Here is a 27340-nt window from a genome sequence, read left to right as displayed (position 1 = left end):
TGTTCACGTGGAATGTCGAAGACTCGTGTTCCACGGAATTGAGAAATTTCCGGGCGGAATTTTCACGCTCTTCCAGCGATGTGGTAAATTGTTTCTACGCCGCGGCGGATTATGATTATTGGAAGGGAAAGAACGCCGGGGATTCAATTAAAGCGTATGGTGGAAGGAATTCCATGCTGCGTTAGATATTTTAATGAACGTATCCTATAGACTGCACGGCTGCGTTTCTTAACGAGAAAAGTCGGCCGGGTGTGCTGCCGCGCTTGTGCTTTTTCCCGTCTTTTTCGCATTTCCACGTATCATTTAACGTGTTTTGTAAATTGGCCGTATTACCAAAAGCAACTTTCAAATGGCTTGCGCTCGCAGAATGAGGATTGGGAAATTATTAATGTACAGGATGTTCTACAACACATAGCAGAGAATTTAAGGGGTCGATGTCAGACAAGAAACAAAGAAACACCTGTTTCAATTTCTTTATTAACAATTAGAAAATGTTTTAATAGCAGCTTGTAAATCAATTTCTATTGCATATAATAATTTGCCTTTCAGTTGCTAGTGACTCCGAAGTGATACTAAAACCTCAATTATTGAACTCTTGATTTATATTGCTCAATTCTACTATTATATTGCTCATACTATATTCTTCAAGATGAGTGATTACGTTAATAACAGCTTTTATAATAACAGATTGAAATTTAATTCTCTAAACATTCACTGGATATTATGCAGAAAAAGGAAACATAAATCTTTGAATCCTCATAATTAGGACTGTTGTTCAAAGTCAACTTATGCAATCAAAAGGCAATAATCAAATAGCGAGCGTAGACGAGCAGCCATCTATATCTTCGTTCTTCTCGTTTTTTCGTAATTATGAGCATCGTCACCGATGAATTTCTTCCGAGCGGCAGTATATGTACATAATGAGACGAGTAAATAAACATAACGGCAGTTAAAACTGGACGAGAACGACCCTGCCCTGGTAGAACGAGATTTAAGCCGCATCTGGATACTTAGATCCGCAGAGAAGATCATCCGATTCCGCTTTCCCTCGCGCGGATTCCGCGACGGGACGAGGCGAGTCTCTCTTCCGTTTTGGCTGTCCAGCTCTTCATGCGTGGTAAACAAGTGTCACGCACCGCCTCGGGCGGAACGACGAGCACCGCGAAATGATTTCACCGTGAGAGAGTCGTGAGAGAGCTCTCGAGGGCCGAGAAACGTGGCTGCCAGACAGCGTGGCGACCGAGCCGAGCCGTGGCTCTCGCGTGTACGCGCACCGAGCATGCCGCGGCCGTGGCACAGGAACCTGAGAGTCACCATCACGGGCCACATACAACGAACAACCCGAAACTGAGATCGGAAATTTCCGTCGATCGAATATTCGTTGAATATTCGAAAACGTTGAATTTTCTGGTGTTCGATCTATTCAAAATTTTGTAAAATTGTAAATGTTTTTAGATTATTGTGCTTTCATAGTTCCTTTGTTCGAAGTAATGGAGATGTTAAGGTGTCGATTGTAGCATGAGACATTTGTATTTGATTTTTGTTCATAGTTTAACAAATTTGTTACAGGAATATGCTTTCGTTTCAATGTATTTGAAAACTTCATTGAAATTCTTCAGTTCTTTTGAGTGGAGTTATTATTTACTTTACTGTGGATAGAGTAATTTATATTCGAGAGAATTAAGAGATTTTATTTGCTTGAGGATTGAAAATATTATCTTTTCACCTGATTTATGTTTATTTTGTTTAGTGGCTTAAGTAGGTAAACCAAGAAATACCCTATTGAATAATGAGAAGTGTCCAACAGTATAAATAAAATTCACAACAAACATGGAAACACGAATAATCAGCGCAACAGTTAGCACTGATAATTCGCTTGACAGTATGCGTTTAACGGCGTATAAAACGGAACCTCGACTCCCCGAGTACCAGAAACCCGACGTCGATTTTTCGTGAATGCCGATCGGTAACGGGAGGGGAAACAAATTCTAGATATTCAATTGATTAGTATTCATGAGCACACGCGGAACCAGATCCCATTATTACATGGACTTTCTTTATCGCCTTGTTCGAAATTGAAAAACAGAGGAGTATCCGGAATTTATTCTCACCTAGAGCCGCTCCTAATCGAATTTAAACGTCCCGGCTACAAAACCGACTCTAATCTTAGTCGAGGTATCGGTTAGTTAACACGAGCCGACCGGTAACCGGAGATACGCGAGCCCGGTTTCTATTTTCGACGAATAAAACAGGCCAGAACCGGAGTGGTGCTGGACTTCACCCGACATTAGCGGATAACCGCCCAAATTAGCAAACTCATTCGCCGATATCGGGAATATTTGCATGCCGATGCACACGTATACATGCACGCGCGCACATGATGCTCGTTACCGACGCTCCCGGGCCGGACAAAGGTGCCCGGAGGTTGCACGATCGCTTATGGCCGCGCGGTCGATTAACGTAAAAGCGTCCGGTATTTACGAGGAGCGAATGAGCCGCCGGTGGACAGATGGAAATCGTTAACGGGCCTGCGCTGGTAGCGGGCAGCCTGGAACGATCAACCCGAACCGTCGATCAACTCGGCCGATCTAGATCTCGTAAATGAGAATTTACCTCTCGCGAAGGTGAAGATCGAGACGGTCGTTAAATCGTTCGCGAACGACCGATCGTCCCTCGACCGAGCACGATGAAAGTGCTCTCGCGGTTTACACTCTACAAATTGTTTAATATAAACAACCGGCGACTACAGGACACGTTTGCCGCGCCGTTTCGATGAATTACACGCGATTCCCCTTGCGACGAAAATTTATAGTGTAATTTGCGTTGCGTTCGTTTGCTTTGCGGAACGTGACGCGTTCATGATGTTCGTTGACGTAATATAGTCTTGTAACTGTGTATTGTAGGAATTGATGCCACTCTGCGTGGTGATTTCAGTTATGTTCCTATTGATATATTTTTTCAATGTGATTCGATGATTTTTATTGTTTCGATAGGTGTGGGTGATTATGGTATAGATCATATATGTTATTTTGAATGTATAAATATAGTTTACGTAAAGTATATTTAATGGGCAAACTTATTAAATAAAATTGAATATAATTTTATAATGTCGTCATTGATTACGTAATTATAAATACTAAACGTTATTTATTAGTAAATTATTAAGAATTTCGGTTCAATTACCGTGGTAATAGTTTCAAGAATGTTCGAATATTCTATCGCAGAAAACGAGATTAAAGCAACTTGGTGACTGGCTAAACGTTGCTGAAGCCGGCTGATTGAGTGCCGTTAATCGGCCAATCAAGGGCTGGTTCTCAGCAGCGGGATCTATCTCTCATAAAAATTTCATGATCGACGAGACGAGTTCTCGTTACACGGAAAACGGTGTCGATAGGCAGCGACCGTGATGATAAATCGTATTTTTCGAAATAAATTAAATTGAAAGGATGCTTCTCTATAATCATCCAACAAAATTCAAGAACTTTAAACCCCGTTCTTACGAATGCGAGCGTTCCTTTTTAACTTTTCTATCCCACGATTTGCATATCGTTTTTTTTTTCTCTTCCGAACGTGGGCGATACACGCTGGATTCATTAACCGAGTGTAGAAATAACGCGACTCGCTGTTTACGTAATGAGTGATATCCTTCAGCTAGGGTGGAATTCGCGTCTTGTAAATATATTCTTAGATTGACGCAATAACTGCTCGTTGCGCGGGAACGTTACCGGATGTGCGAGAAGTAGGCGAGGACAAGTGTAACGTGGCGACAATTATCGCCGTTAGATCAACTGTTCTCAGTCACTTCTCGTGTTTCAAAGATTCATAGAATTTTCTGCATACTTCGTACACTATAAAATGTTCGTGATGGCAATAATCTTTTTCTACTGCCAATTCAAGGGTCAACGATGATTAACCAACAACTTCCCACCTTTAAACATTATTCAAATCACATACACACACTGTTAACACTAAAAGTACGAAGTAATTGGAGTGACTTATTTCTAAGTTTATATAAAAATTAGAACAATATATTTCTGGAGATTTGATAAACACTTTATTGTTGTATTTGTACAAATATACAAATTTATTTTCAAATATATCGCAAAGACCTTGTCATAATTTAAATATATGCAAACTAAACGTTCTAAAATGTGTCAATTTGATCCGTCTGGTAGTTTTAGTATGAAATAAAATAATTCATTCCTTTTTATTGAGAAATCATTCAAATCACTCGTGCCAGTAAACAACAAAAGGTTTACACCGCAATCACCACGAAACATTCAAACACAAGCAGAACGTACTGCCTAAAAACCGAACTTTCTCGCATTAACAAACACGACCGATCCGTCTCGTCGCCCGGAAAGCCTTCAGAGGAACATTACGAAAGAAAGACCCATAGAACGCGGGGCTGCGAAGACGCAGACGGGCCGATGCATGTCGAAACACCGAGCAAAGAATCCTCGTCGTTCCTGTTACAAAATGGAGCGGAAACGGTTATCGATAGCTCGCCGATGTCAGCGCGGAATAATGAAAAGCTCGCGGCGTCCCGACTCGGATAAAAAGAGGCCGCTGGAAATCCGGGGAGCCCAGATCTGGTCTCTCTGGCTCGCTTCGTTAATTGCAGAACCCAGCGATCGGGTTTGTCTCCGTGAATCTGTCTCACGGACGGAAAAAGGGAAAGAGAGCTACCGATGCTGCTGCTTCTGCTGCGACCGCACGGTTCCCGGAGCCTCGTTACTGAATCACGATTGTCAATGAAGAAATCCAGCGCTCGGGCGCGCGAGTCCGTCGAGCGGAGAACAAACCGGCGCAGCGCAACGATGGAAATCCGTGGAATGTCGATCTCCGCCGGTTCTTTGGCTGACTGCTCGCGGTGTCTCCACGGTACCAAACGATGATACTTTCGAATCGGGAATTTCTACCGGCGGCGAATCGATGAGAAGCTCTCGTGAGAAGCGTACGACGTTTTTGTTCTCACAATACGTTTCGGCTCCGCTCTTGTTTCCCCGTGTCCATCCGTCAGCATGCCACGAATTTACTGGCCCCAGACCCACCCCACCCCTCGCTCTTCCAACGCGAACGATTCGTCAGGTCGGACGCGCGATTTTAAATTCTGATGCGTTTAAACCCTCTGCCCCTGTCTACTTGCTCTTCTCAGTGATGGCCCCGCTGAGTACACATCGAAAGAATGGACTTGCTCGATATTTTATTGAACCCGTTGCGTGGTTAAGCGAGGGTTCTTATTGAAGGGCAGTTTTTTCCAACCCCTCGTGGAATGATTTTTGTTGTGTGCAGGTTGGAGTTACTTTACGGTTAATAATTTGTTAGGATTGGAATAATAGTTTTTTGATGTGGTTGTATATAGATTGTGTAATTGATTGAGAGACACGACTATTTTTTAATAGGTACTAATAATTAAATCATTTTCACAATGACAAGATAGTATAATATTGAATCGGTGAAAGATAAATGATTGCGCGATAGATTAGTGCATCTAATAAAACACTACAGAAATATAAAAATAAATTACACCGATTACTAAAAACATTCCTAACTACTGTTTTATAACCCAAAAATGTTTCCCAACGTTCATCAAATGTAAAGTTCGAGTACCATTTACATAAAAAGAAATAATATCAAAACATCCCCATATGAAATCTTCCGTCCCCGTGTAGTTTAAAACTCATTTTCAAACTACGTAACAAGGCTTCTTTTCCTTCGCTTTTCCACGTACTCGCAGTTAGAATTATTTTTAACAGCCAATTAAACGTAGCCCGTCTGCGCTCGTTTGCGCGGTATAATCTGGGGGAGTAATCGCGTTTCCCACGCCTCATCGCAGAAAACGCGTTCATTATGTACCAGGTAACCTCCACTTGTTAAAGACCCGGGGGGAGTCGCGGATAAAAGGATTTTTAATGAAAAGCAGCGCGCGCGTCCGCGGGACAGGCCGCTTTTTGCGGTTGAAATCCATTCTAGTCGGTCCCTTTTCCGCCCGGCACGCTGAAAGTGACATACGCGCGAGGGTTAGAGACGGGCGAACGGTCTCGCGCGCTTTTCCGCCGGCCAAAAATATATTCCGGGCTCAAAGGGAGCGATCCGTTGGTCCCCGGTCGTACTCCCAATTACAGCCATCGGGGATCGTGAACGAAGGCAAGAGAGGCGACGTTTAATTGAAATTTGACGCGGGAGGGCGGCGGGCACGACTAATTTGCCGCGCGGGTTCTTTTAACGAACCCGGCGAACTGGGTCATCGCACCGTCATCATCACTCTAAATACAGACTGACTAGCGAACACACACGATGTTTCGTCTTAAAATTGTGTTTACACCGAGACGCGCGCGAAGGAGCAGGTAAAGATTGTGAATCTCGGCGACACTGATTAGCTGGTCAGATCATTGGGTACCAGATATAAGGCTAAATGCATATGTTTTTTTGCAAAATGCGGTGATTGTTTTGGAAGAATAGAGACACAAAGGTCTTATGTATTATAAAGAGAATAAGAGAACTCTGTGTTTTTATTTATCCGAAATAATCATTGCTGCAAGATTTTGTCGTAAAACAATATGTTTGACGTAATAGGACTTTGAGAAGTTGAGGTAAAATTGAGAGATTACTTGATGGTTGGGTTGATAAATGCAAGTTTAATTGGTCAGTTTTTATTTGTTCTCATTTCCTATATTTTAGATATCGATTATAGAACCATTTAAACCTGTTAGCAAGCACTGCATTCGGTAATTCTACAGGAATAAGACGAGTAAAGCTAACAGAGTATCTAGAGTTACAAATCATTTATCTCCTACACTGCCGAATAGTCATAAAAGGATACCTCGTACGTTAAATAACTATAGATTTTAATCGTTTAACAACCTAATTAGATCCGTGACAAATCTAAATTAATTCAAGAAACGAATCCGCTCGTAACATTATACACCCAATCCTCCGTTTGTCTTTCGGATCATCTTCAAGGCAGTGAAAGCCTCGCTGTTTATCGAGAAACTTCGGCGCCGTTAGAGTACAGCTTCAAGATCCTGATACGAGGAGAGGTGTGCAGCATGTTCCGGGGCTCCGATGTGTACACTTAATTATTTCCGAGGCTGTTAAAGACTCCGGAAAGTCTCTCGGGCAGGGGGGAGGGGGGCAGACGGCTGCGTTTCTAATCGGCAACACTCGCGCGCGTGTGTGTCTTTCGTCGTAAACGTTGTTTGATCTCGTAACCGCCTGGTTAACAATTGCTTTCACCGGCCCAGCGCTGCGGAGGAACGGGATATCGATTTCATTTATTTCGGCTACGCGCGCACGCAATGTTCAAAACGTCGAACGAGTTCCGCGCTGGACGCAACGGAAAGTGGGAGAGGTTTTTCTATTTCCGTGTTTATCGATCTTAAATCACCGAACGGAAAAAACGGCTGCCGCGCGTGCGCGTGCAATAAGGCAATAAGGAAAAAACGGATAAACCGACGAACGGTTTTAAGACCGCGCAGAATAAATAGTGGAAGCTCATAAAACACGCGCGAAACACTGTTCGTTTTACGAGTCCATTTTCTAAGCCATTGTCACGCATAAAACATCGGGGTTTGTTCAACCTGCCTAGACGGAAGTGACGTCGGCCGGCCAACGTGGGGCGACACGGCTCGTTGAACCGTGCGAGCTCGCGCGGAAATAACTCACGCACGGGAATCGTCACGTACCGCGGTAACACGCCGGAACGGAAATGCAGATACGCACGGGGAGTGGAAGCGGTGGATCGGCGATAATCGTGCACGAAACGTGTGTACGTTCCCGACTCCTACGAGTTGTCCCTGCGTGTCCTTGAGGACAAGGCTCGCCACGGGGCTGCATTCGAGGCACGTTTCCACGCCGTCACATAAGTTGTTACCTCTCCTACCCAACGAGCTATTCAATAATTTCGTTCCGGGAATTTGCAAGTATTTTTAACCGCCCGGGAAAATAATAGGCGCCACAATAGGCTGTAAAAAGATCGACGGACCGTTTCGCTTCGGATGCACCTTCGTACCGTCATCGAATTCTGATGTTACGCCGGATGATATCGCTGCCATCGCGGACATTCCGCGATAGTCGGATGTTTATGGAGATTCCCATTTTTATGGACGGTTTCAGGGAAATGGAATCGAGGGAAGTTTGATTTTTTAGTGTGATTCTTTTGGCGAAGTAAATGTATGCGAGGCTAGTCGAGTTTATTGAGTTTTGTGTTTTGTTAAGTTTTCGTAGTTTTGTGGGATGTTTACAGAAATATGAGAATAAAATGAATTTTTACAGGAAATTTATAATAAACGTTTTATTCGATTTTTCTTCGTTGACCTATTTTTACCGATTGCGGCAGTTTGTAGGTGGATGGTTGAGAAATAGTTTTCTATCTGTTTAATTGGTAATTGAATCTTTCTAGTTGATAAATATGTGACTTTATAGCACTATAAACTATTCAGAAGATAATTATTTCTAACCTAACCCGATCGTATTAGTATCTGTCTAATCGTCTAACAAGAAATATACCCTGAAACTTTTATATTAATTACGTGTTATTAAGTGTAACGACCAGTCAGTAATAAATGAACTAAAAACTAGAATACTTGAATCTTAAATGTTTGTTTGTGGTTTCTAATGGCACGAAAGAAGTAATGGTCGGTAATAGAAACGTAGTTGCGAATGAACATTTATCATGACACCTAATTTGTACGGATATTCTTGACTTTGTCACAGCAATGTAGTTTCCCATTCAATACATTTAATCTTATCTTTAAAAGCTGCATCCGTCTCTTTAAATTCACTATTAAAGGCTCACAATTTCTCCAGGGTTTTACTTTTCTACAAACATCCAACTGTTTCAAACTTCTATCAACTCTAAACTGACTGCCAAGTTAGCAGTAGTCTCCAGAAACGAGTACGAAACTTCCAACACGCGACAGTAACAGAATGAAGTTTATTTAATTAACAAACGTAAGACGCGACCTGCACAACAAACACAATAACGTTAACTCACCGATGATACGTGGCGCGGCAACAAATCAAATGAAATCTCCAAAAACATTCTTACGAATAGATACGCGCTTCCGTTATCCATTCTTAATTCGATTTTAATTCGGTCTACGTTACAATTAAAGTCACCTACTGTTATTCACCTCTGCACATTATTCTTGTCGTTTAATTACTGCACAGTAATTAACTTCAATCCTCATCGCGAAATATGTTTACGACTGAGTCCGACGCAATTTAGGTTGCTCGTTGGAAAATACTCGCTCCTCGGAGAGAAACGATTTTTTAATGCGCGCCATTTATTAATCCAGAATGTTTAATAAAATCACGTGCAGTAAATTAACGTTACTCTCGAATGGTATAAACGAATGGTCGCCGACGTTTTTCAATGCCGTCCTCGTCCTCGGCGTGCACCAAAGGGTTCCCTTTGAGCGCGGCAATGGCGGCGACCTGTAGCTCGCAATTCCACGGCTGATCGGATACGCGGCGCGACGCATCAAAAATCTGAAAAGTCTATTCTGGTCGGGACGCGGTTTATTCTCGACGGATATCCCATTTCTGCAATGCCGAGTATTTTTAACCGTGGCCCACATATCCCGGGACCGATGATTATTTCCTCGCATAATCGGATGGCCCCGCCACCTCTCGTGTGACGTTCATCCGCGCCGCGGAAAGAAAGAGAAATAAAAGAAAAACAGAGAAAAGAAACAGGAGGAACGACGACACCGCTCGTTTCCTACGAAGGTCTCTCCCAGTCCACTTTGCATGTCATTTCGCACGTTTCTTTCCCTCGAACGGCTTCGTTTAACGATTGCCACGTTCGTCGCCGTTTACGATTAAACTTTATCGCCGCGATAACGTCACGTCTGCCCGGCGAAGAGAAAAAAAGGGAAGCATTATACGGCGCCGAACTATTAAACGGCGACGTTGATTCAGTAAACGTGACTGGCCAATTAACCGGAGCACGAATCATCGCCGCTCGACGCTCCCCGATCGCCCGATTTTCTTTTCATTTTCATGAATAATACAACGGTGGCAATCACGGCACGGTTCCATCGCGATTGATTAACTCTCGTTTGACCAGTACTGGGTCAATTCTGATACATTGTGGGTAATCCTCCGTGTTCTCGGTAACGAGAGCAGCGATTATCGTTATTCCCGGATGCTTTGGTGTATACAATAGGCAGCGCATAAGTATTAGATGATTTTTAAACAAATCGGTATATTTTGGGTGAGATTGATTTTTTTAAAGTACCCATTTTCTAATTATTAGTTAAAAGTAGCTAACATTGTTACCAAATAATCAAGGTATATAGGTGTGAAACTTAAAAAAGTAGTAACAATATATTATATGGTACTATTATCAAAATATGTATATTTTAAATATATTCTATTTGTTTATATATCAAAAAATTAATAAATTCCATCACGTGACACTGTAGAAAGTGGATCAATGTAGAAACATCAGATCCATAATGTCCCTAATGTAAAATTCATTGTGAGTCGTAGTTAATTATATGGGTCACGGAGGACACTTACCGTCCCTCTGTATTGCTTAAGCAATCATCATTCCTGGTTCATTAAAATTCCATGAGAACGATAGAGGAACGGTGGATATCATACGATAGACGAGCTCTCGAATTAGTTCGAGCGATGCAGCGGCGCCGTTTCTATTATGTCCCCGTGCTTTACCTCGAAACGAGCTGGAAAAAAAAAAGGTACGGGGCGAGATGGTTACGTCGTGATGCTCGCTTCCTGGACGGCAGGCGCGAAGTGTTCTTGCCGCGGTGCCACCGATGGAAACCGTGCGAAGCGATGCGAGGTGAAACCCGGTCCATTGTCATGTGCTGGGGATCACGTAAGGTCACACACTCTCCTGACTCGCTCGCAGCCCCGTTGTACCCCACGTGGAAATAACAAAGGCGTCAAGTTTCGTAACGAGCGACAGCTAAGCTCGGCCTTATTGTTAGAAAACGAACTGGCCTGCCCGGCGATCGTCGTTGGAACTGTTTCGGTTTAGTCATCTTCGGATTCTTCTCGTTCTCTTTGAAACATCCGATCCGCTCGCGTAGGAGAGTGGACGTTCCTAACAAGATGCGAAACGATAACAGGGTAGACGAGCAACAGTGCGGCTCTGATTTAAGGAATGGAAAAATGGTGTTGGAATAGTATATTCTGTCGGCTTTTTTTCGACGTATTTATAAGGGTAGTATTAACTATTGATAAGGATTGGTCTCTGAGAAAATATAATAGACATTTTTATCTATGTATTATTCATGTATTTATATATTCATATATTTTTATTTAATTGATTAAATTTAGTATTCCGTATAAAGGAATTGAATTTTGCATCGATATTTGGTCGTGTTAATAATAAATCGCATAAAAAATTCTACAAATTTTTATGAAATATGTAAAAAAAAAATGGTTAAATCACATCTCCAATTTTTGAGGATATTGTAATTATTAATAGCAGACGGATCGAAAATGAAGAATGGGTCGAACAAGATTCCGGTGGTATCCTGGCGCGCACAACAGAAAGTAGAAAGTGCGCAACTATTTGCCGTTAATTATCCAAATAAATCATTAATAATTACTTTACACCGGCTGTCGAATTTTCTGCCTCTCACGGATAACGGCAGGAATATCTAGCTCATAAGCTAATACACGTGTCGCGGCCGATCACGAGAGTACTTAGGTAAAAGCGAGCCGGCCGCGGAACACTTTCTACAATTAATTACAACGTGCGATACATACCATCCGTCGCCGGTGGTCCTTAATTTGTCGCTACATCAAACTCAAATTGATTATCAACTAGTGCCACTGAGGACCGCTAAACGCTCGCCGCGAGTCGTTAATCTCCACGAAAGCGTTTCTCTGCAACGAGCCGGACGCGTCGCCGCGGCATGAGTCACGTTCCCCTGAATCACGTCGTTAGCCCGTCGCGATCGTCCGTGAACGTTCGTTTCCGTAACGGTTGGGACGAAAACATTCCCCGTAATCCGAAATTTATTGGTCTAGACCGAGCTCGCGGTGATTTTTAATCGATGCCGAATGAGCGCCGCCGCGGGTTCGTTATCGACGTGATCCCGGCGACGAAATGCTTACTTATGACCGATGGCTCGTTATTTATGCAAACGAGGCGCGCGGGCCGCTCGTAACTTTCGTTTTAATTAAGGGCAGAGTCGAAGAAATCCGTCGCAGGTTTTTGCCGAACGTTTTATTGAACAGGCGTTTGTTTCACCGTTACAGGGTGGTGGCGATGATTCGGACGAAGATACCCAGTGCGCCCTGAGCGAGAACTGGACGTTCGAGAAGCGGACCAGGCGCTGGTCGCGCGTGTGCGACGTGACGCAGGCGAACGTTGAGAGGCTACAGGCGATCGCCGGGCAGAACGTGCAGTCCGAGGAGGACTCGCTGGAGGATCGTCTGGAAGCGGAGGAGGCCGAGGACACGATGCTGGACACGCTGAGGTACAGCAGCCTGCCGCCTGGGACGCTTCCCGATGAGATCAGTCCGCGATTTCGAAGAACTGGTTCCGAGAGGCTGAAAGACGGGGCGAAGGCTTTCCTCAGGCGGGTTGAGTCGCTCAAGTCCCGGCGACGGAAACATCAGAATCGGGACGGGATCGTGATCAGCGGCCCGCAGATCCTGGATGTGATGTCCATGCAGCAGAAGATGAAGGAGCTGAACTGCGTGGATGTGTCGCCAACTGGGCCGGCGCCGGTCTCGTTCGGCGACCTGCCCGTGTCGCCTCTGCACGTGCCTGGCTCACCCGTCACCTTGCCAGCTTCTCCATATCATCTACCACCCTCGCCCTTAACCAACGCGCCCAGTCCATTCGGCGACGATTCGTCGAGTTACTGCTCGGACGGCTCGCAAGGGGGCGGACCGACGCCTACGCCAACCCGCACGAAGATGAATCGGGCGAGGAGGTTCCTGCACCGAGGCCGCGAAGACCACGGTGCACTAAGCGACTCCGAATGCCAGCCAACTAGTTGGCGTCATAGGTACTTCAGAGACGCGAACAGCAACCACGCGAAGGTGCTGGAGTACGTGGCCGCCCATCCCCAGAGCCCCAAGGACTCGCCCAGCAAGAACGCTCCGATAAACACCCGCGGGGGCAGTCTGAACCTCGGCAAGGAGTCGCAGAGGTACAGGGACAAGCTGACGCAGAGTCAGGACAGATACAAGGAGGACAAGGTGACCACTTTGAAGAGGGAGGATAAGATTCATAAAAGCTTCAGGCATCGGGACGACTCTTATAAAGATGGCAAACCTCTGGCCAAGGAGGTCGCTGTGTATAGAGAGAAGTCGAGGTCTAGGAATTCGGAACTGGCCGGCAGTCAGGAGAGCAGCTCGACGGTAGCCAGTCGTGACTCCGATCAGGAAGAGGACTCGCCCAGGCACAAGGGTACCGTGGTTAGGTGGCACAGTTTCCAGAGGGGATCTTTGTATCCGGATCCTCTGGATCCTCTGTGTCCCCGAGCGATGGCATCTATGTCCTGCGGACAGTTGTTAGTCCTCAGAAAATTGGCTCTCCTGAAGCTGACTGCTTGCATGGAACGCTACTGTCCCACTCATCGGACGGGGTGGAACTGGGAGTTGCCGAAGTTCATCAGGAAGATAAAGACTCCTGACTATAAAGATAAGACAGTATTCGGTGTCCCGTTGCTGCTGTCTCTGCAGCGGACTGGACAAGCCTTACCAAAGTGTATACAGATAGCTCTGAGATGGTTGAGGGCGAACGCGCTCGATCAAGTCGGGATATTCAGGAAGAGTGGGGTCAGGTCGAGGATACAGAAATTAAAGTTGTTGACGGAGACCCTCGGGGATAATATCAACTTCGACGGCCAACAAGCCTTCGACGTGGCTGATCTCGTGAAACAATACTTCAGGGAACTGCCGGAAGCGTTATTGACCAACAAGCTCTCCGAGACTTTTATCGCTATCTTTCAACGTAAGTATATTTTGTTTTCTTTTGTTTCTAGGGTTCCATCAATTTAAAGTGATTACTTCTTGTAACGTATAATTTCAACTGAGACCTAATTTCTAAATTATCTTTGTATATTAATCCTACAAAGCGCAGAAGGGGAAGATTCATCATTTATCATTCGTATCTTCATAATTGTCACTGAAAAATCATTTTTAACAAAAATATTATTCCACAAAGAAAGTATCAAAGGTTATACATTCAAATAAATTCTACAGTTTCTACGTCTTCCTAGAGCCACTAACCACAAGGCCAATAAATAAAAAAAATATCAAAGTATAGAGAATTGGTAATCGGTTGTCCTTTAACGGTGATTGTCCACGAACATTACAGATGTACCTGTTGAGCTGCGACCAGAAGCGGTACAGTGCGTTCTGTTGCTTCTGCCGGACGAGCACCGGGAGGCGTTGGAGACTCTGCTCGATTTCTTGAACCACGTAGCGAGCAACGCTCCCTACAACCAAATGACAGCCTCGAACCTGGCCGTGTGCCTGGCACCGAGCCTGTTCCACTTCAACCACAGCAACACGAACGTGACCAACAGGTCGAGCAGCGTATCGCCACGTAGAAGAAAGACCGTGGGCATTCCCGATCAGAGGGAACTGTCGGAAAACAAAGCCGCTCACGACTGTCTTCTGTATCTGGTCAAGATGCATCGTGAATTATTCATGGTGAGTTCGCCTCGATGCCGAACGTCCAGGTCGTTCGGGAGAGGAGCGTCATCCGTCGTCTCTAAAACCCCGCCGATTGTGATCGCGCTCGAATCCAATATATACCCGTACACGTTCTCACGAGCCGGCCCTACGTACAGCGACGTTGCAGCGCGAGTAATCGTATTCGTTTCTCTGTTCGGTTGTATCAGGTCTCCTCGGATATGTTGACGCAGTGTCATTTCAATTACATGGAAGAAAGCGTACCGGTCGCCTTGGAGGAGCTCGGCTCCGAGCTCAAGCAGGACTGGAGGGGATATCTTTATGCCTGCACCACGGCTTTATTGAAGGAGGCACGTGAAAAGTGAGTGTGACCCACAGTACCTCTTACACTTTCAATCTATCGCGTCTGTCATGGTATACGAACAAGCTGAATCAACTAAAATTTCGTTTGCTTTAACGATTTGTCTAATTTTGTATGATAGCCTTTGAAATATAAAAAATGAAAAGAGTCATGTATGATTAAATACACAACGGACGGTAGTTTTCATGTATAAGCGGGCTGCTAGGTTCATATACAGTGATTACGGAGAACAATAGACATCAGTTTTCAATAATTTCATGGTCTGATGATTTGCCTCTGCCTTTCCGATATACTGTCCTCGTGTGTATACCTTCACTGTTTGGAATAGGGTACATTGTGTTTGATAAAGCTGATAATATTAGAGAATGTAAGTAAATACGCTAAATGGAAGGTGGTGCGAACGAAAGAAATATTTTTAACTATGAATTAAACCTAAATAGATCTTGAAGAAGCTTGGGCAAGTAAACTAAAATTCATTATGTTGGTATTTAGCATGTGTCCAGATATGTACTTGTCACTTTTATTCCTTCTTTACGTTATACCTTGCACTTTACCTATAAACCGCGAACTTCAATGCAAATTTTCATTTTTGTAGATTTCTTTACAAGAACAAAATGAGGAAATGATTTATTTCTTCAAGTAAAAATTTTGTGTCATACTCAAATAAAAATAATAAAAGTTGCTGTTTACATTATACATTACCATAATATTATTTTCCAAATCTGCATAAATAATTTTATTTAGCAATAATATAATTTTCTTCATGAATTCGAATGATTTTATTTTAAACCTGTTATTTCGAAATTGCTCAGGAGCCGAGGATGGGTCACTGTCAACAACCCAGCAGACAGTACAGTGGAAATGGCTTACAAGAAGGTTGGAGATGGGCATCCATTGCGATTGTGGCGAGTGTCGACGGAAGTAGAGGCTCCGCCAAATGAGCTTCTTCACCGTGTTCTGAGGGAAAGACACATCTGGGACCCTCAACTGTTAAAATACAGACTAGTCGCCAAGCTGGACAGCAACGTGGAGGTCTTTCAATACGCCACCGGGAATATGAGTCCACTTCCTGCTAGGGATTATTGTGTGCTAAGGTGAGCGTTATTTCCGAACGCCGCGAATTATTAGAACGCTCTAATGGCGTCGACATAATGGATGGCAACAGAGCCGTAAGTAATGTAATCTTGTGTTATACAGATCCTGGCGTAACGATCTCCCCAAAGGGGCCTGCGTGATCGTAGAAACGTCCGTGGAACATCCGGATGCTCCTGTCATGCTTGGCGGAACACGCGGTATTGTTTTGGCCTCGCGATATCTTATCGAACCTTGCGGTAGTGGCAAATCACGGATCATGCACCTTTCCAGAGTGGATACAAAGTGAGTATTTTTTGACACTTAAAACAATTTTGTATTAAAAAAATTCATAAATTTACATTAGGTATTCTAATATTTAGAATCATTTTTGAGGAATTCTTCAATTAAATGTAATTACAGATCAAAAGACTAGATTTTTATGAAAATATTCAAGACCTTGTAAAATACAAGGTTTTGTGAACTGTGATAATGAAACTCTTACTTTTTCATTCATTCAAATCAGTAACAGAAAATGTTAAAAATCAAATCAATAACAACAATTGTTAAACAAGAATTGAAGATGAAGGTTATTTTAAATAATAGAACAGCTTGCTTAATTTTTATTCATTTTATAGTAAATAAAACATTTTTGGTTCACTTACAATACTTACGAATCAAGGAGCTATTGCAGAATTTAATTAATTCATCGTCTCGCGTTACAGAGGACGCACTCCAGAATGGTACAACAAGAGTTATGGCCACCTCGCTGCCCTTCACCTTAGTAAAATCCGCAACTCCTTCAAGCACACAACCGACGGCCCCGAGAGTAAAGTCTGAGAGGAGGCTACCGTGCAACGATCCCCGTTGCACGGTCCTTACACGACTCTGCAGGATCAAGACGCGCAAGATCAGCATCAGGAACGCAGGATCGAGCTGCGACAGGTCGCGCCTACCATTAGCGAGGAATGACCGAGGTTTACCGCTAAATCCAAACTCGCGATCGAACATGAACCCCGTCAATCCAAAACCAACACTCGCGAACAAAAAGAAACTAATATTTGAGCTTTAATCGATGTCAAACAGTCGAAGCTTGCGGCTTCCGTTGAAGCCCAACACGTTTAGCGTAGGCGTCAAATTGTTGTGAACCACGAAACGGGAAACAATTAATCGTCATCTTAATAATAAACGAGAATTCTCGATAAAGCTTCATTGTCCGAGGATCTTGCCGTCCAGTGATCGCGAAAGTTAAATGGCAGGACATCGTAACGCAGGAAGAAGAAATAACCGAGAAATGCTAATATGTGTTTTCCGTGTACGTAGGGTAACGCATTATTTTTGCAAGTAGTCCGACGTTGTCGTCACTCGCGATTCCAAATGAAGGAGAACCAGGTTTCTTCCACCAGTTTCACCGAATGCAAAGAGCTAGACTGGTGGTGCCCAAACGATCGTGCGCGAATGCATAAGAAAGGAGACGCGTTAATGTATTTTCGATCCTCGAAACTCGTAATCGCTAAAAGTTGTGTGATCCGCGTATCATCATCAATATTCGCGATCTCGCCAGATGAAAAGCAGAAATAGGTAAAAGTGACAACGGAACAGGAGCAATTCGCGCGCCGTATATACATATTCACACACCCGCACACCAGTTAATATGTAAGAGCCCGACATTTTGTATGTTTCTTTCGGACCAAATGCCAATTTTTCTATTGTATCATATCATTGAGCCGTCATATCGTCGTCGAGAATGATTATATTAGAGGCAATTTTATTTTGTAAATGTCAGAATCTAGACGAGTGGCACCGTGTAAAGTATCGTAGAGCGTATATGTATATTGTACACGTACACGTGTGTGTATTCTATTTATATAAACAGTTACGGCGACGACGACGACGAATCGGCGTGCGGTTTTTCACGGTGCGTTCGACCGAGCTACTCCGTGACGCGTTCCGATCGTGATCGACGTCGCGATCGACCCCAGTCCCTCAAGCCCCCCACTCTACCCCACACGATTAATCCGATTAATCGAGCAATGCGAAAGGATTTTGAGTAAACGTGTAAGTCATCGAGTCCGACCGCCCCCACATAGAACACGGCGGGACTCCTCTTAATTAAGCAGTCGTAATTGTCACTCGTAACGCGATGTTGAATCGTTGAAGCTGTCATAGAGTCTACTGTTAATTGTCCGCCTGGTTAAGAACAAAAGAAACAAGCAAGCAAAATTATAAATGTTAATCGAGTCGCGGTGGTTCGAAGGATTCGTTTGCGTTTTTCCTTTCACCTCTTTTGTTTCGTCTCTTCTTCTTCTCCTTCTTCTTCTACTTCTTTTTCTCTTGTATTTTTCTTTTCCCCTTTTCGATGGTTCTCGGCCAGTCGAGCATTTAGGAACGATTAATCGTCGTTCGAGACACGTTCGCGCGTGTCGCACGCGACTATACACGCATCTAGGGACCACCCACGTTCAGAACCCCGGAAACAGGAAACGACCTGAAGAATAATACACCTCATCGAATCGAATTATAAATGTATTTTAACATAATACTAGTCACTTACAGTTAGAGGAAATTATGGAGTTTACAATCTTAAGTGTATAGATTTTTATTCTGCAGAACGTTACGTCGAGAATATTTAATTATTATTATTATTATTATTATTATTATTATCATTATGTATTATTATTAGTATCATTATTATTATTATTAATATTAAAATTATTATTATTATTATTAATATTAAAATTATTATTATTATTATTATTATTATTATTATTATTATTATTATTATTATTGACATAAAGTAATTCTATGGAAAAAATATATGATATTTTTGTGTCCAAAAAACGCCAGTAGGAACACGAGAATGATTGTGCTGCCTGCGCATGTGTGAGTGCATGAAAGAGAGAGAAAAAGAGCGAGATAGAGAGAGAAAGGAAGAAAGAGAATGAAACGAGCGTATGATTGTTTCTTCGTTATTTGTAACGATATATGATCGTCTTTATTCTTGTAATCCGTGTTTCACTAGAATGTAAATATGTATATTATACAATAATGAAACACAATTATATACTCATTAAACGACACCGTTTTATTTTCTGTACCTCGTATTTGAACCATTTAATTGCACCTCCATTCATGCTTATCATAGCGTTCATTGCACGACAGACAATGCAGTCGGACAGGTTTAACACGTTTCGATTTGTTTAATCGATATCCCTTGTTGCCAGGAATTGGTTGCCGGAGCTCGCTTCAGTTTTCGTCGCGGTAAGCTTTGTCATTCCGCTATCGGTACGTTGACGTTACGTTCATGCGTCAATCCCGAGGGAACACTCGAGTTTATTCGTTTCGTGACTACCACGTGTCCGGTATTTTCAATCTTTATAGAAAGTGATTACTGGGAAAATTAAGCTACTTGACAATCTTCTGATTGCATGAGGTTGCGGAACCGGCTCGTGGTTTGATCAACTGGAATCATTAAGGTTTTTTCAGTCAAGCACTCGTACTGAAAGGTAACCTTTTTGTCGCTCATTAAATTTTATACGTTTGCGAAATTACATTATCAAATGTTCTGTCGTTTAAAACCGATATGTTTGAAATTTGTGCTTTTTTATCATCCGCTTCGTGAGATAACCGGGTATAACAAGAATTATGCTCATAATATATACAGATACGGTAAATTAACACTGTTACTGTAGCCTCTTCAAATAAATCGTCAGATGTTTCATTATTCTACCAAAAGTAGGATTTATAGAATTATCTTTACTTGATTAATTATTAGATTTAGATAATTTGAGAGTAATAAATTCTTATTAAATTATTATTGAAATATTAAAACTGTAAAAGATAATATTACCAACATTTTTCTCCAAAAACGTTATTTCTTAATTTATTTCTGGAATCGTTCTTCTATGCTTCATCAAACACCGGTAATTCACACGGGTTAAATCGCTGACGGCGCCATAAACATTTGCGAAATTCGAACGTGAGTGTTCATGATTCCGTGTCACGTCGGGAGAAAATTTATCATCCGATCTCGAAGATTTCCGCGAAGAAACATCGCTCGTCGCGTCGCTGCGAAAAGCGAAGCGCCACGGACTAATAAAAGCGCGGCCTGTTTACGGTATCGCTTTGTTTCAAGTTTCCCAGAAAATGGTCCGGTTACACGTGAAGAAAGGCGAGGAGAGTCAGTTTCTATACGACACACACGTGGAGGCTATGGTCGAGGACGTTATATACGACATTACTATTATTTACAACGGCCGGCTGAAGATTTCCAGAATATGTTATGGTAATGACCCTGCCCCACCGTGTCCGCCCGGTTGAGAAAGTGCTTCGGAAAGATGACATCTAATAGCGTGCAAAGAAACGCCAGCTTGTCTGGAAAGTTACACTTTATTTACAAGGAGTCGGCCCGCGCGGACCGTAAGTTAAGTGGCATGAGTTGTCCGGGGTAACGGGTGTGCAACGCGTTATTACCGTTTTCTGCTGCGGCCGAGCCCGAACCTGTGCGATTTTATCGAACGTTACCCCGCAGGCGTTTCGAATGCCAATGATTTCATCGGCGATAACAAGTTACGCATCCCTTCATTTGTTTCCCAATTGTGTCATTAATTTAATGACGCGGTCTTAATACAGCACAGACCACAAGAAATCCACGGCAGATACACTTTCTTTCCGTCTACTCTCTTTGTCAACCTGATCTTAATTTCCATTCGATCCCTTATTCTTCGTGACGGAGAAACTTCTGTCGCGAACTATTTTTTCGACTTGCCCCGGCTGAATTATAGGCCGGGGAGATTGCTTTTGCTGGATGTGCTACTTTGTCAGGACCTGAGCAGGTTCTCGGGGTGATTAATGCGGACGGTTTCAACGATTCAAGGTAATTTAAGGAAATTGCATGGTGTGGATTCTTAAGTAGCTCATATTAATGTCATAGACACGCAACACTTCGATATCTCGATATTTCGATTATCGAATTATTGTTTTGAAGTATTCTATATATAGATACAAGTACAATAGTTCACTAGAAATATTTATTTTTTCAGTTATAAACTGTTCAGAGATATAGTTTTATAGACGGACCATTAGGGTTGCTATCAGACAATCAATTTTCGTGCCAATTAAAAGAACCAAGTCAAAAGGTAGTAAAAATACCCAAGGAATTATCGCTGCTAATGGAAGAAAAATGTTCGATTTCTACCGAGGGGTAATTACAACCCTTCCCGAAGTAATGAATTACCCCATTTCACACGTTAACCCATCTTCCATCCTGCCGAAGTATCCCGGTCTTCAAAGAATCCCTAGTATCCCTGAATGGCCGGGGTTTCTAGACGGAATATTAACGCGAGAAATCCATTAACGATTATCTCGGAGAACGCTGAGCCGCGTCTGGCAATATCCGTGCGTAATAAGAAGTCGTGGGGCGAGTTTATACAGCAGTCCTGCTTAGCCGCCGCGCGACATTAGTCATACGCTATTATGGAAGAGCATAATGTTAATTACACATTTTCTACATTTTCGTCAATTGTGTGCTCACATTCAATTGAGTATTGATTTTATGAGACTGATTTTTACCTGTTTTAATATTTAATTAGTTATACACACGAATTTCGTATATTATTTTATGAATACTGATGGCTTATCCTTCACACCTATTATTCTTAATTATTCGCTTGCGTGTGTACCGAGAGGCATGCTATTAATCAAGGTAACTGTAAAGTAAAATTTACTTCCTATGAAAATTGGATATAAAAAGGTTTAAAACTACCCTTAATGATAAAAGTACGTGTTAATATTAAAAGTTATTCCAAATATTTTACATTTTACAAAGATATCATTACAGTAGATAGAATTGTAGAACGCAATTTTTTGTCATCAATTTTCAAAGTTTTATTTCAAACAGATTTAAAATTACAATGAAAATTACAACTTTACCCAAAACAAATTTTTAGAGACCGATTTCGAATATAATATTTCTTTCGCAGAGAATATTAATATATACAAAGTAGCATAAAATTATACTAGAAATATACAAATGTCTGCAAATGCTTTACAACATAACAGATTTTCGAAGTGTTAATCGAAAGTTTTGCGTTCCCAACAAAATAGAAATCGAGGAGCTAGCGAAGCATGGCACTATGCTGCCCCCTAACATGATGGGCCTCACGGACGATCAGGTAGAGGACTTGAAACTCAAGGACGAGTGGGGCGAGAAGTGCGTACCGATGGGCGGATGGACTTTTAACAAGGACGTTATCGGTACGTGAAACCATATTAAGGAGGGAACCTAGTCTCGAACGAGCCTTAGGCAGGTTGGCAGTTTGTTTTATGCTGACCCGTTCCCCGTGAATGCAAATGCCAGTTATCGGAAACGAAGTGTACAATGCTGTCGAGGAATTGGCTCACCGGGATTTTTGTTGCCTCGAATGGGCTTGTAATCGTTGCGTTAATTGCTCGACTGGCTGGAACGTTCAGAGGGTTTCCATGTTTCAGGCCGCAGGAACGGCAAACAACCTAATGCGAAGATGCGGGAGGTCTTGGACAAAACGATCGAAGAAGCACGAGCTATGGTTTCGAAGGTAATTTCTCATGTGTCCGGTTTAGAATGGATTTCCTTGCATTCGTAATGCATTTTGATAATCATTTCTTCATTGCTATCTGCCCGTCATTTTTCTTGTAGAAATTGGTACAGCAAGATAAATTGGTTACGCAGAAACTTGTGCAGGAGGCTTTGGATATTTTGAGAGGCGCTGTCACTATTGTCTATCCGATGGGATTGCCGCCTCACGACATTATTCGTCAAGAATTTGAAAATACTGAGGATCTTGGTGGAACTCAAGCTTCTCTTGAGGTAATTCAATTATTAGTTATATGAGAGTATTTTAAGAGTGAAAATAGAATTGAGTACAATGTGTATGATTGCTCGTACAATATGATTATCGTTGATGCTGCATTTCGAAGATACATTCCATAAATATAAATGCTGTATTTCTAACAAATTGTATTTATCGTATTATAGTTTTTGACCAAAAATGGTCCTTGCTGTTCAATATTAGACTAGTTGAACACATTGTTTTTATGAAATCTTAATCTTAGAGTCCTATCAGTGCTAGACTTGAGAATCCCCAGAATCCTATCAATATTCTAAGTTGACAGCATAATTTAGATTCGTTGTCCATCACGAATAAGTACATGTGTACAATGAATTTCTACATTATTACATTCTAAAAACTCTATGAATACCATTTTCATCTTGAGTAGTCGTAGTGCAAACTAAGTATACAGGATACTTTAATCCTACTAACTAGCCTGCTTGCCTGAATTATCGGTAGCGTAGTGTTTGCAACTAGTTTCCACTAGATCCGCCTAGTATCAAATAAAAGGTTCTATCACATGAAATGTTTGCGTAAATTGAAAAACAGAGTTTATTATATTATATAAAAATTTCAATTAATATTTTTTTGGTTCCAGGTTATCGACGTGCAATTGGCACAACTGTGGTTTTCAGGAAAAGAAATGTTACCAGGAAGGAAAATAAAAGATTATGCAGGGGCAAATGAGAAAACGCGAATTATTGTGAAACTGCAAAAAAGGGGTGGTGGAAGACCAGCGCGTGAACCATTAATGTCGGAAGAGGAACGGAAACAGCTGATGTTACACGCTTACAGACGACAGGAGCAGCTAAAGGTAAGTGAATATTTCCTTCTGCCAGTAAAGTAGTTTTCTTCGTTGACAGAGAACTGCCTGCAGACAATTAAGTTTACAAAGATAATGCAGTGTATGTAATATATAAAATGAAAAATCGCAAATAAGTTAGTCTATAGTCTCCATTTCTATAATACATTTTTAATATAATTGAGATCGTCATTATAAAATAGTCTATTCAATTATTTAAAACTTTTAGCATCATACATGTATTAAATCTATTTTTACATAGAAAAATATACCTTATTTTAACATGACCGATTTTACATTGATGTCATGGATAAGTTATATGTCGTTTGTGTAAATATTGAGCTCAGATGATTATTTATTCGACTTCTATATGAATAGAGTTTTATGTCTTTCAACATGTAGAAAGCTACTTTGTACTTACATTAAATGCATGTTAATTTATATATTCATAAGGCTACTTTTATACTATTTTTCAAATACTGTATAATAAGGGTTTTTTATTTTCACAAATAATTATGTTCAAATGCTCTCTCAATTATTTCCGACTAATGGAAGGTTCTACTGAATACAAGATTTACAATTCACATGGATATTTCGAACCTTCGGAATCCTGTCACTGCAACCTTTGTCTAGAAATAACATCGACAAACACCGTCGTCACTGATTTACATACTGCGATAGGGCAACGCATACTTTACTATTGATCATAAACGTTCCTGAATGCCCTTTACAAACTAGGTTAATTCGTTTGAAATGGAATGTTACATAGGGAAAATATTAATTAAGCATAGAAAATTCATTTTTGTCTAAAACAATTCTCCCTTTAATATCCTCCTACGGCCGTATTAACTACCTAACATTGCTAATGTATAGCAGGGAATGTTAGTAATATCGAAACGAAATCTAATAAATGACAAGTAAATTCGTCACAGGAAACCAGAATTGAGAATTCAGAATAGAACGTCCATCCGAAATAAGCGATTTTCGTTAAACGGTTCTCGAAATCTGATCTCTAAAATTATCAAAGTGAAACGGCGAAACGGAGACACATAATTAATGAAGTGTATACGAAGTCACGTACGTTACATTGATTCGTACCAGTTCAACGAACTCCACGAAACGATTCATTCGTTTCCGTTATCGATCAAAGAGCCGTAATTGCGTGATTTCCATTTACGTCGCTAGGTGCATTCAACCATGGCCTATCAATAATACAATTTGTCTCTTGCGGTTCCCTTTCGTTGGCTCTCGTACCTACATTCCGCCCCATTCAAATTCGCGATATTCGAAGATGTGCATCCGATCGATCATTCTTTTCCCGTGCCCGGATCTTTCTATTTGAATTGCAACGATATCTGATTGGTATGGTAATATTTGCCCATTGAGTGGAAGTTGTTTATTCACCATACATATTTATCGTGTATACATGCAACCGCTTTTCACGACATCGTAGTACGCGTTTCAGGATCAATAATAGAATTTTATGCCGTTTACGAATGTGGTGAAATCAAATAAACTCTCTTTTAGATATTTTTTGGCAATCGTTTCTTTACGAAGTAGTTCATAAATACTTTATTCCTTGTTGGGGTTAGTGCTTAATTGATGTTATTGACATTTTAATGAGTCGATTATATTAATATCTAAATAATAATACTGAAAATTGCTTTGGAATATAATTAATGGACTGCCGATTTTTATTCATATGTTTATTTATGAATTCATATAATAAAATGAGCAATTTAAATCCTTCCTTAAGAATATTAATTGACTCTAAATAGAATAGGGTTTTGATTGCATTTTATCAATTACATTCCCTTTTTTTGCAGTTTATAAATTTATAAAATTTGGATTCTATTTACTAATATAATTAATATTAACAGTGTTATATTTCTTAATAAATTGCGTACGTAGGGAAATTTTCGCTTCGTAAAACAAGCTATCGAAGAGTTTCCATTGAATTAGTATATATTTTGTTCGACGTTTCGTATAAACTTCAGCGGATAATTAGAGTTGTTAGTTGCGAAATTTCCAAGATGTTTAATGGCTTGTTAAGCCTGGAAACGTACATTTAATGCAATTTCTGTTGAATTAGTACACCATAAATAATGAGCTCGTTGAACTTTTCCTCACTGAGAGGAATGCTTCATCGTTACGAATCCATGTTATTTTCCCCGCACAATAACCGTGAAAAATGTGATACAATAGAAAGGTGATTGCTATTGTCTCGAAAACTTTCCTCGGATATCGTCAAGATGAAGGAGCCGGTTATTCTTGGTAAAAGAATTTTCCAGGGGATATTATTTCAGATACATAATTGAGAAGGTCACAAAAATCTTTATTCAATTTTTAATTTCAATCTTCTACAATTTACATCTAATACACAATAAACAATTTTTGCCTGTTCAAAAGAATGATTGTGACATTAAACTTTAAATGTAGTTTCGCAATTATTTGTTGAACTTCGAAGTTTTTAACAACAAAATTTGCAAATTTAATTTGCAACCTGTTCCGCCGTCATGGAAAAAAGTAATTCTTTTTTGAGCAATCACTGGGCGTAGCTATGTGTGTAGATGGTATCAAGGTCTTGATTACATTAGTGTATCGATCTGATGGTTTCAACCCTTCGTGTAAGGTTAACAGAGCTTTGTACTTTGTCTAGTACGAGCGATCTCTCCCTTGCAAAATATCGTTGAAATTCATATCGTTGATTTTGTATTCTACAGGTAGAAAAAGATCGAAACTTTAACTGCTATCGAATCAACAACACTAACTGATGAAAATCTCTCTTTATTGATTTACACTTGTGAATGAGAACGTACTCGATCTTGACCTACTTTCGACGACAATAATTGTTGATGACATTCGATTTTATCATTCTTTATCAATATAACTGGAAATATAAACAACATTAGCTTATACTCGTTGCTACGTATAATCGTGAGAGTTCATAACTGTTGCTTAACTCCTATCGCAAACCAGATTACCATTAAAAGATTACTATAAGCGGCTATGATTCGTAATAACCATAAGCTAACATTTCCTAGTGGTCTGCAGCCATAATTAACCAGGTTAGATAATATTGCGAGCGTTGCAATATGAAAGTATTATCGAATAATACTGAAGAAATGTTTCTTATGCTATTATTAAAAATATTCTCTGAGTAACAATAACGGACACGAAATTTGTTCTTTAATGTGGTAGAAAAAGATATTAATACACAAAAGATAGAAATAAGTTTGATTAACGAGTTTCGTTGTTAAATAATTCTATAATTATTGTGTAATGATGGAGCATCAAGAATCATAATAGTCTATGTACATATATTTCTTGTTTATGAACTATCTAAATAGTACCGTGTAAATATTTCCGACATATATAAGCTTAAAAATATACAACATTTTTTTGTGATCCTCATTACTATGGAATACATCCTGTTCATGAATATTAGTTCACATAAAAGGTATACAAAATGTAAAGTGTAGCGTAATTATCGTTTATCGTTGTTACATCTGTCGTTAAAAAATAGAACACGAACTACTGTGCTTTTATGATTCTGTGATAAATTATTTTTCAATAGCTCGCACTCTTTAATCTTTCGAG

The 27340-nt window shown here is 41.0% G+C and overlaps 2 protein-coding genes across 3 annotated transcripts in view; both read left to right on the top strand.

The window, feature by feature from the left end:
• cv-c (RhoGTPase activating protein) overlaps positions 1-19161 on the top strand; it is a 408937-nt gene extending 389776 nt beyond the window's left edge. For both annotated transcript variants that reach the window (XM_076374243.1, XM_031981540.2), the window contains 6 exons: positions 12244-13951; positions 14318-14655; positions 14847-14998; positions 15811-16092; positions 16196-16375; positions 16795-19161. In XM_076374243.1, coding sequence (XP_076230358.1) covers positions 12244-13951; positions 14318-14655; positions 14847-14998; positions 15811-16092; positions 16196-16375; positions 16795-16909 — 2775 coding nt within the window. In that variant the 3' untranslated portion in view covers positions 16910-19161. The remainder of the gene's footprint in view (positions 1-12243; positions 13952-14317; positions 14656-14846; positions 14999-15810; positions 16093-16195; positions 16376-16794) is intronic.
• Positions 19162-19360: 199 nt separating this feature from the next.
• LOC116429138 (cilia- and flagella-associated protein 298) overlaps positions 19361-27340 on the top strand; it is a 118127-nt gene continuing 110147 nt past the window's right edge. The window contains exons 1-6 of the mRNA XM_031981692.2: positions 19361-19575; positions 20205-20354; positions 22175-22324; positions 22559-22644; positions 22746-22916; positions 23537-23752. Coding sequence (XP_031837552.1) covers positions 20216-20354; positions 22175-22324; positions 22559-22644; positions 22746-22916; positions 23537-23752 — 762 coding nt within the window. The 5' untranslated portion in view covers positions 19361-19575; positions 20205-20215. The remainder of the gene's footprint in view (positions 19576-20204; positions 20355-22174; positions 22325-22558; positions 22645-22745; positions 22917-23536; positions 23753-27340) is intronic.

The sequence above is a fragment of the Nomia melanderi genome, chromosome 2 (assembly GCF_051020985.1).
Source record: "Nomia melanderi isolate GNS246 chromosome 2, iyNomMela1, whole genome shotgun sequence".
NCBI lineage: Eukaryota > Metazoa > Arthropoda > Insecta > Hymenoptera > Halictidae > Nomia > Nomia melanderi.
This window is presented reverse-complemented; position numbering and strand designations above follow the sequence as displayed.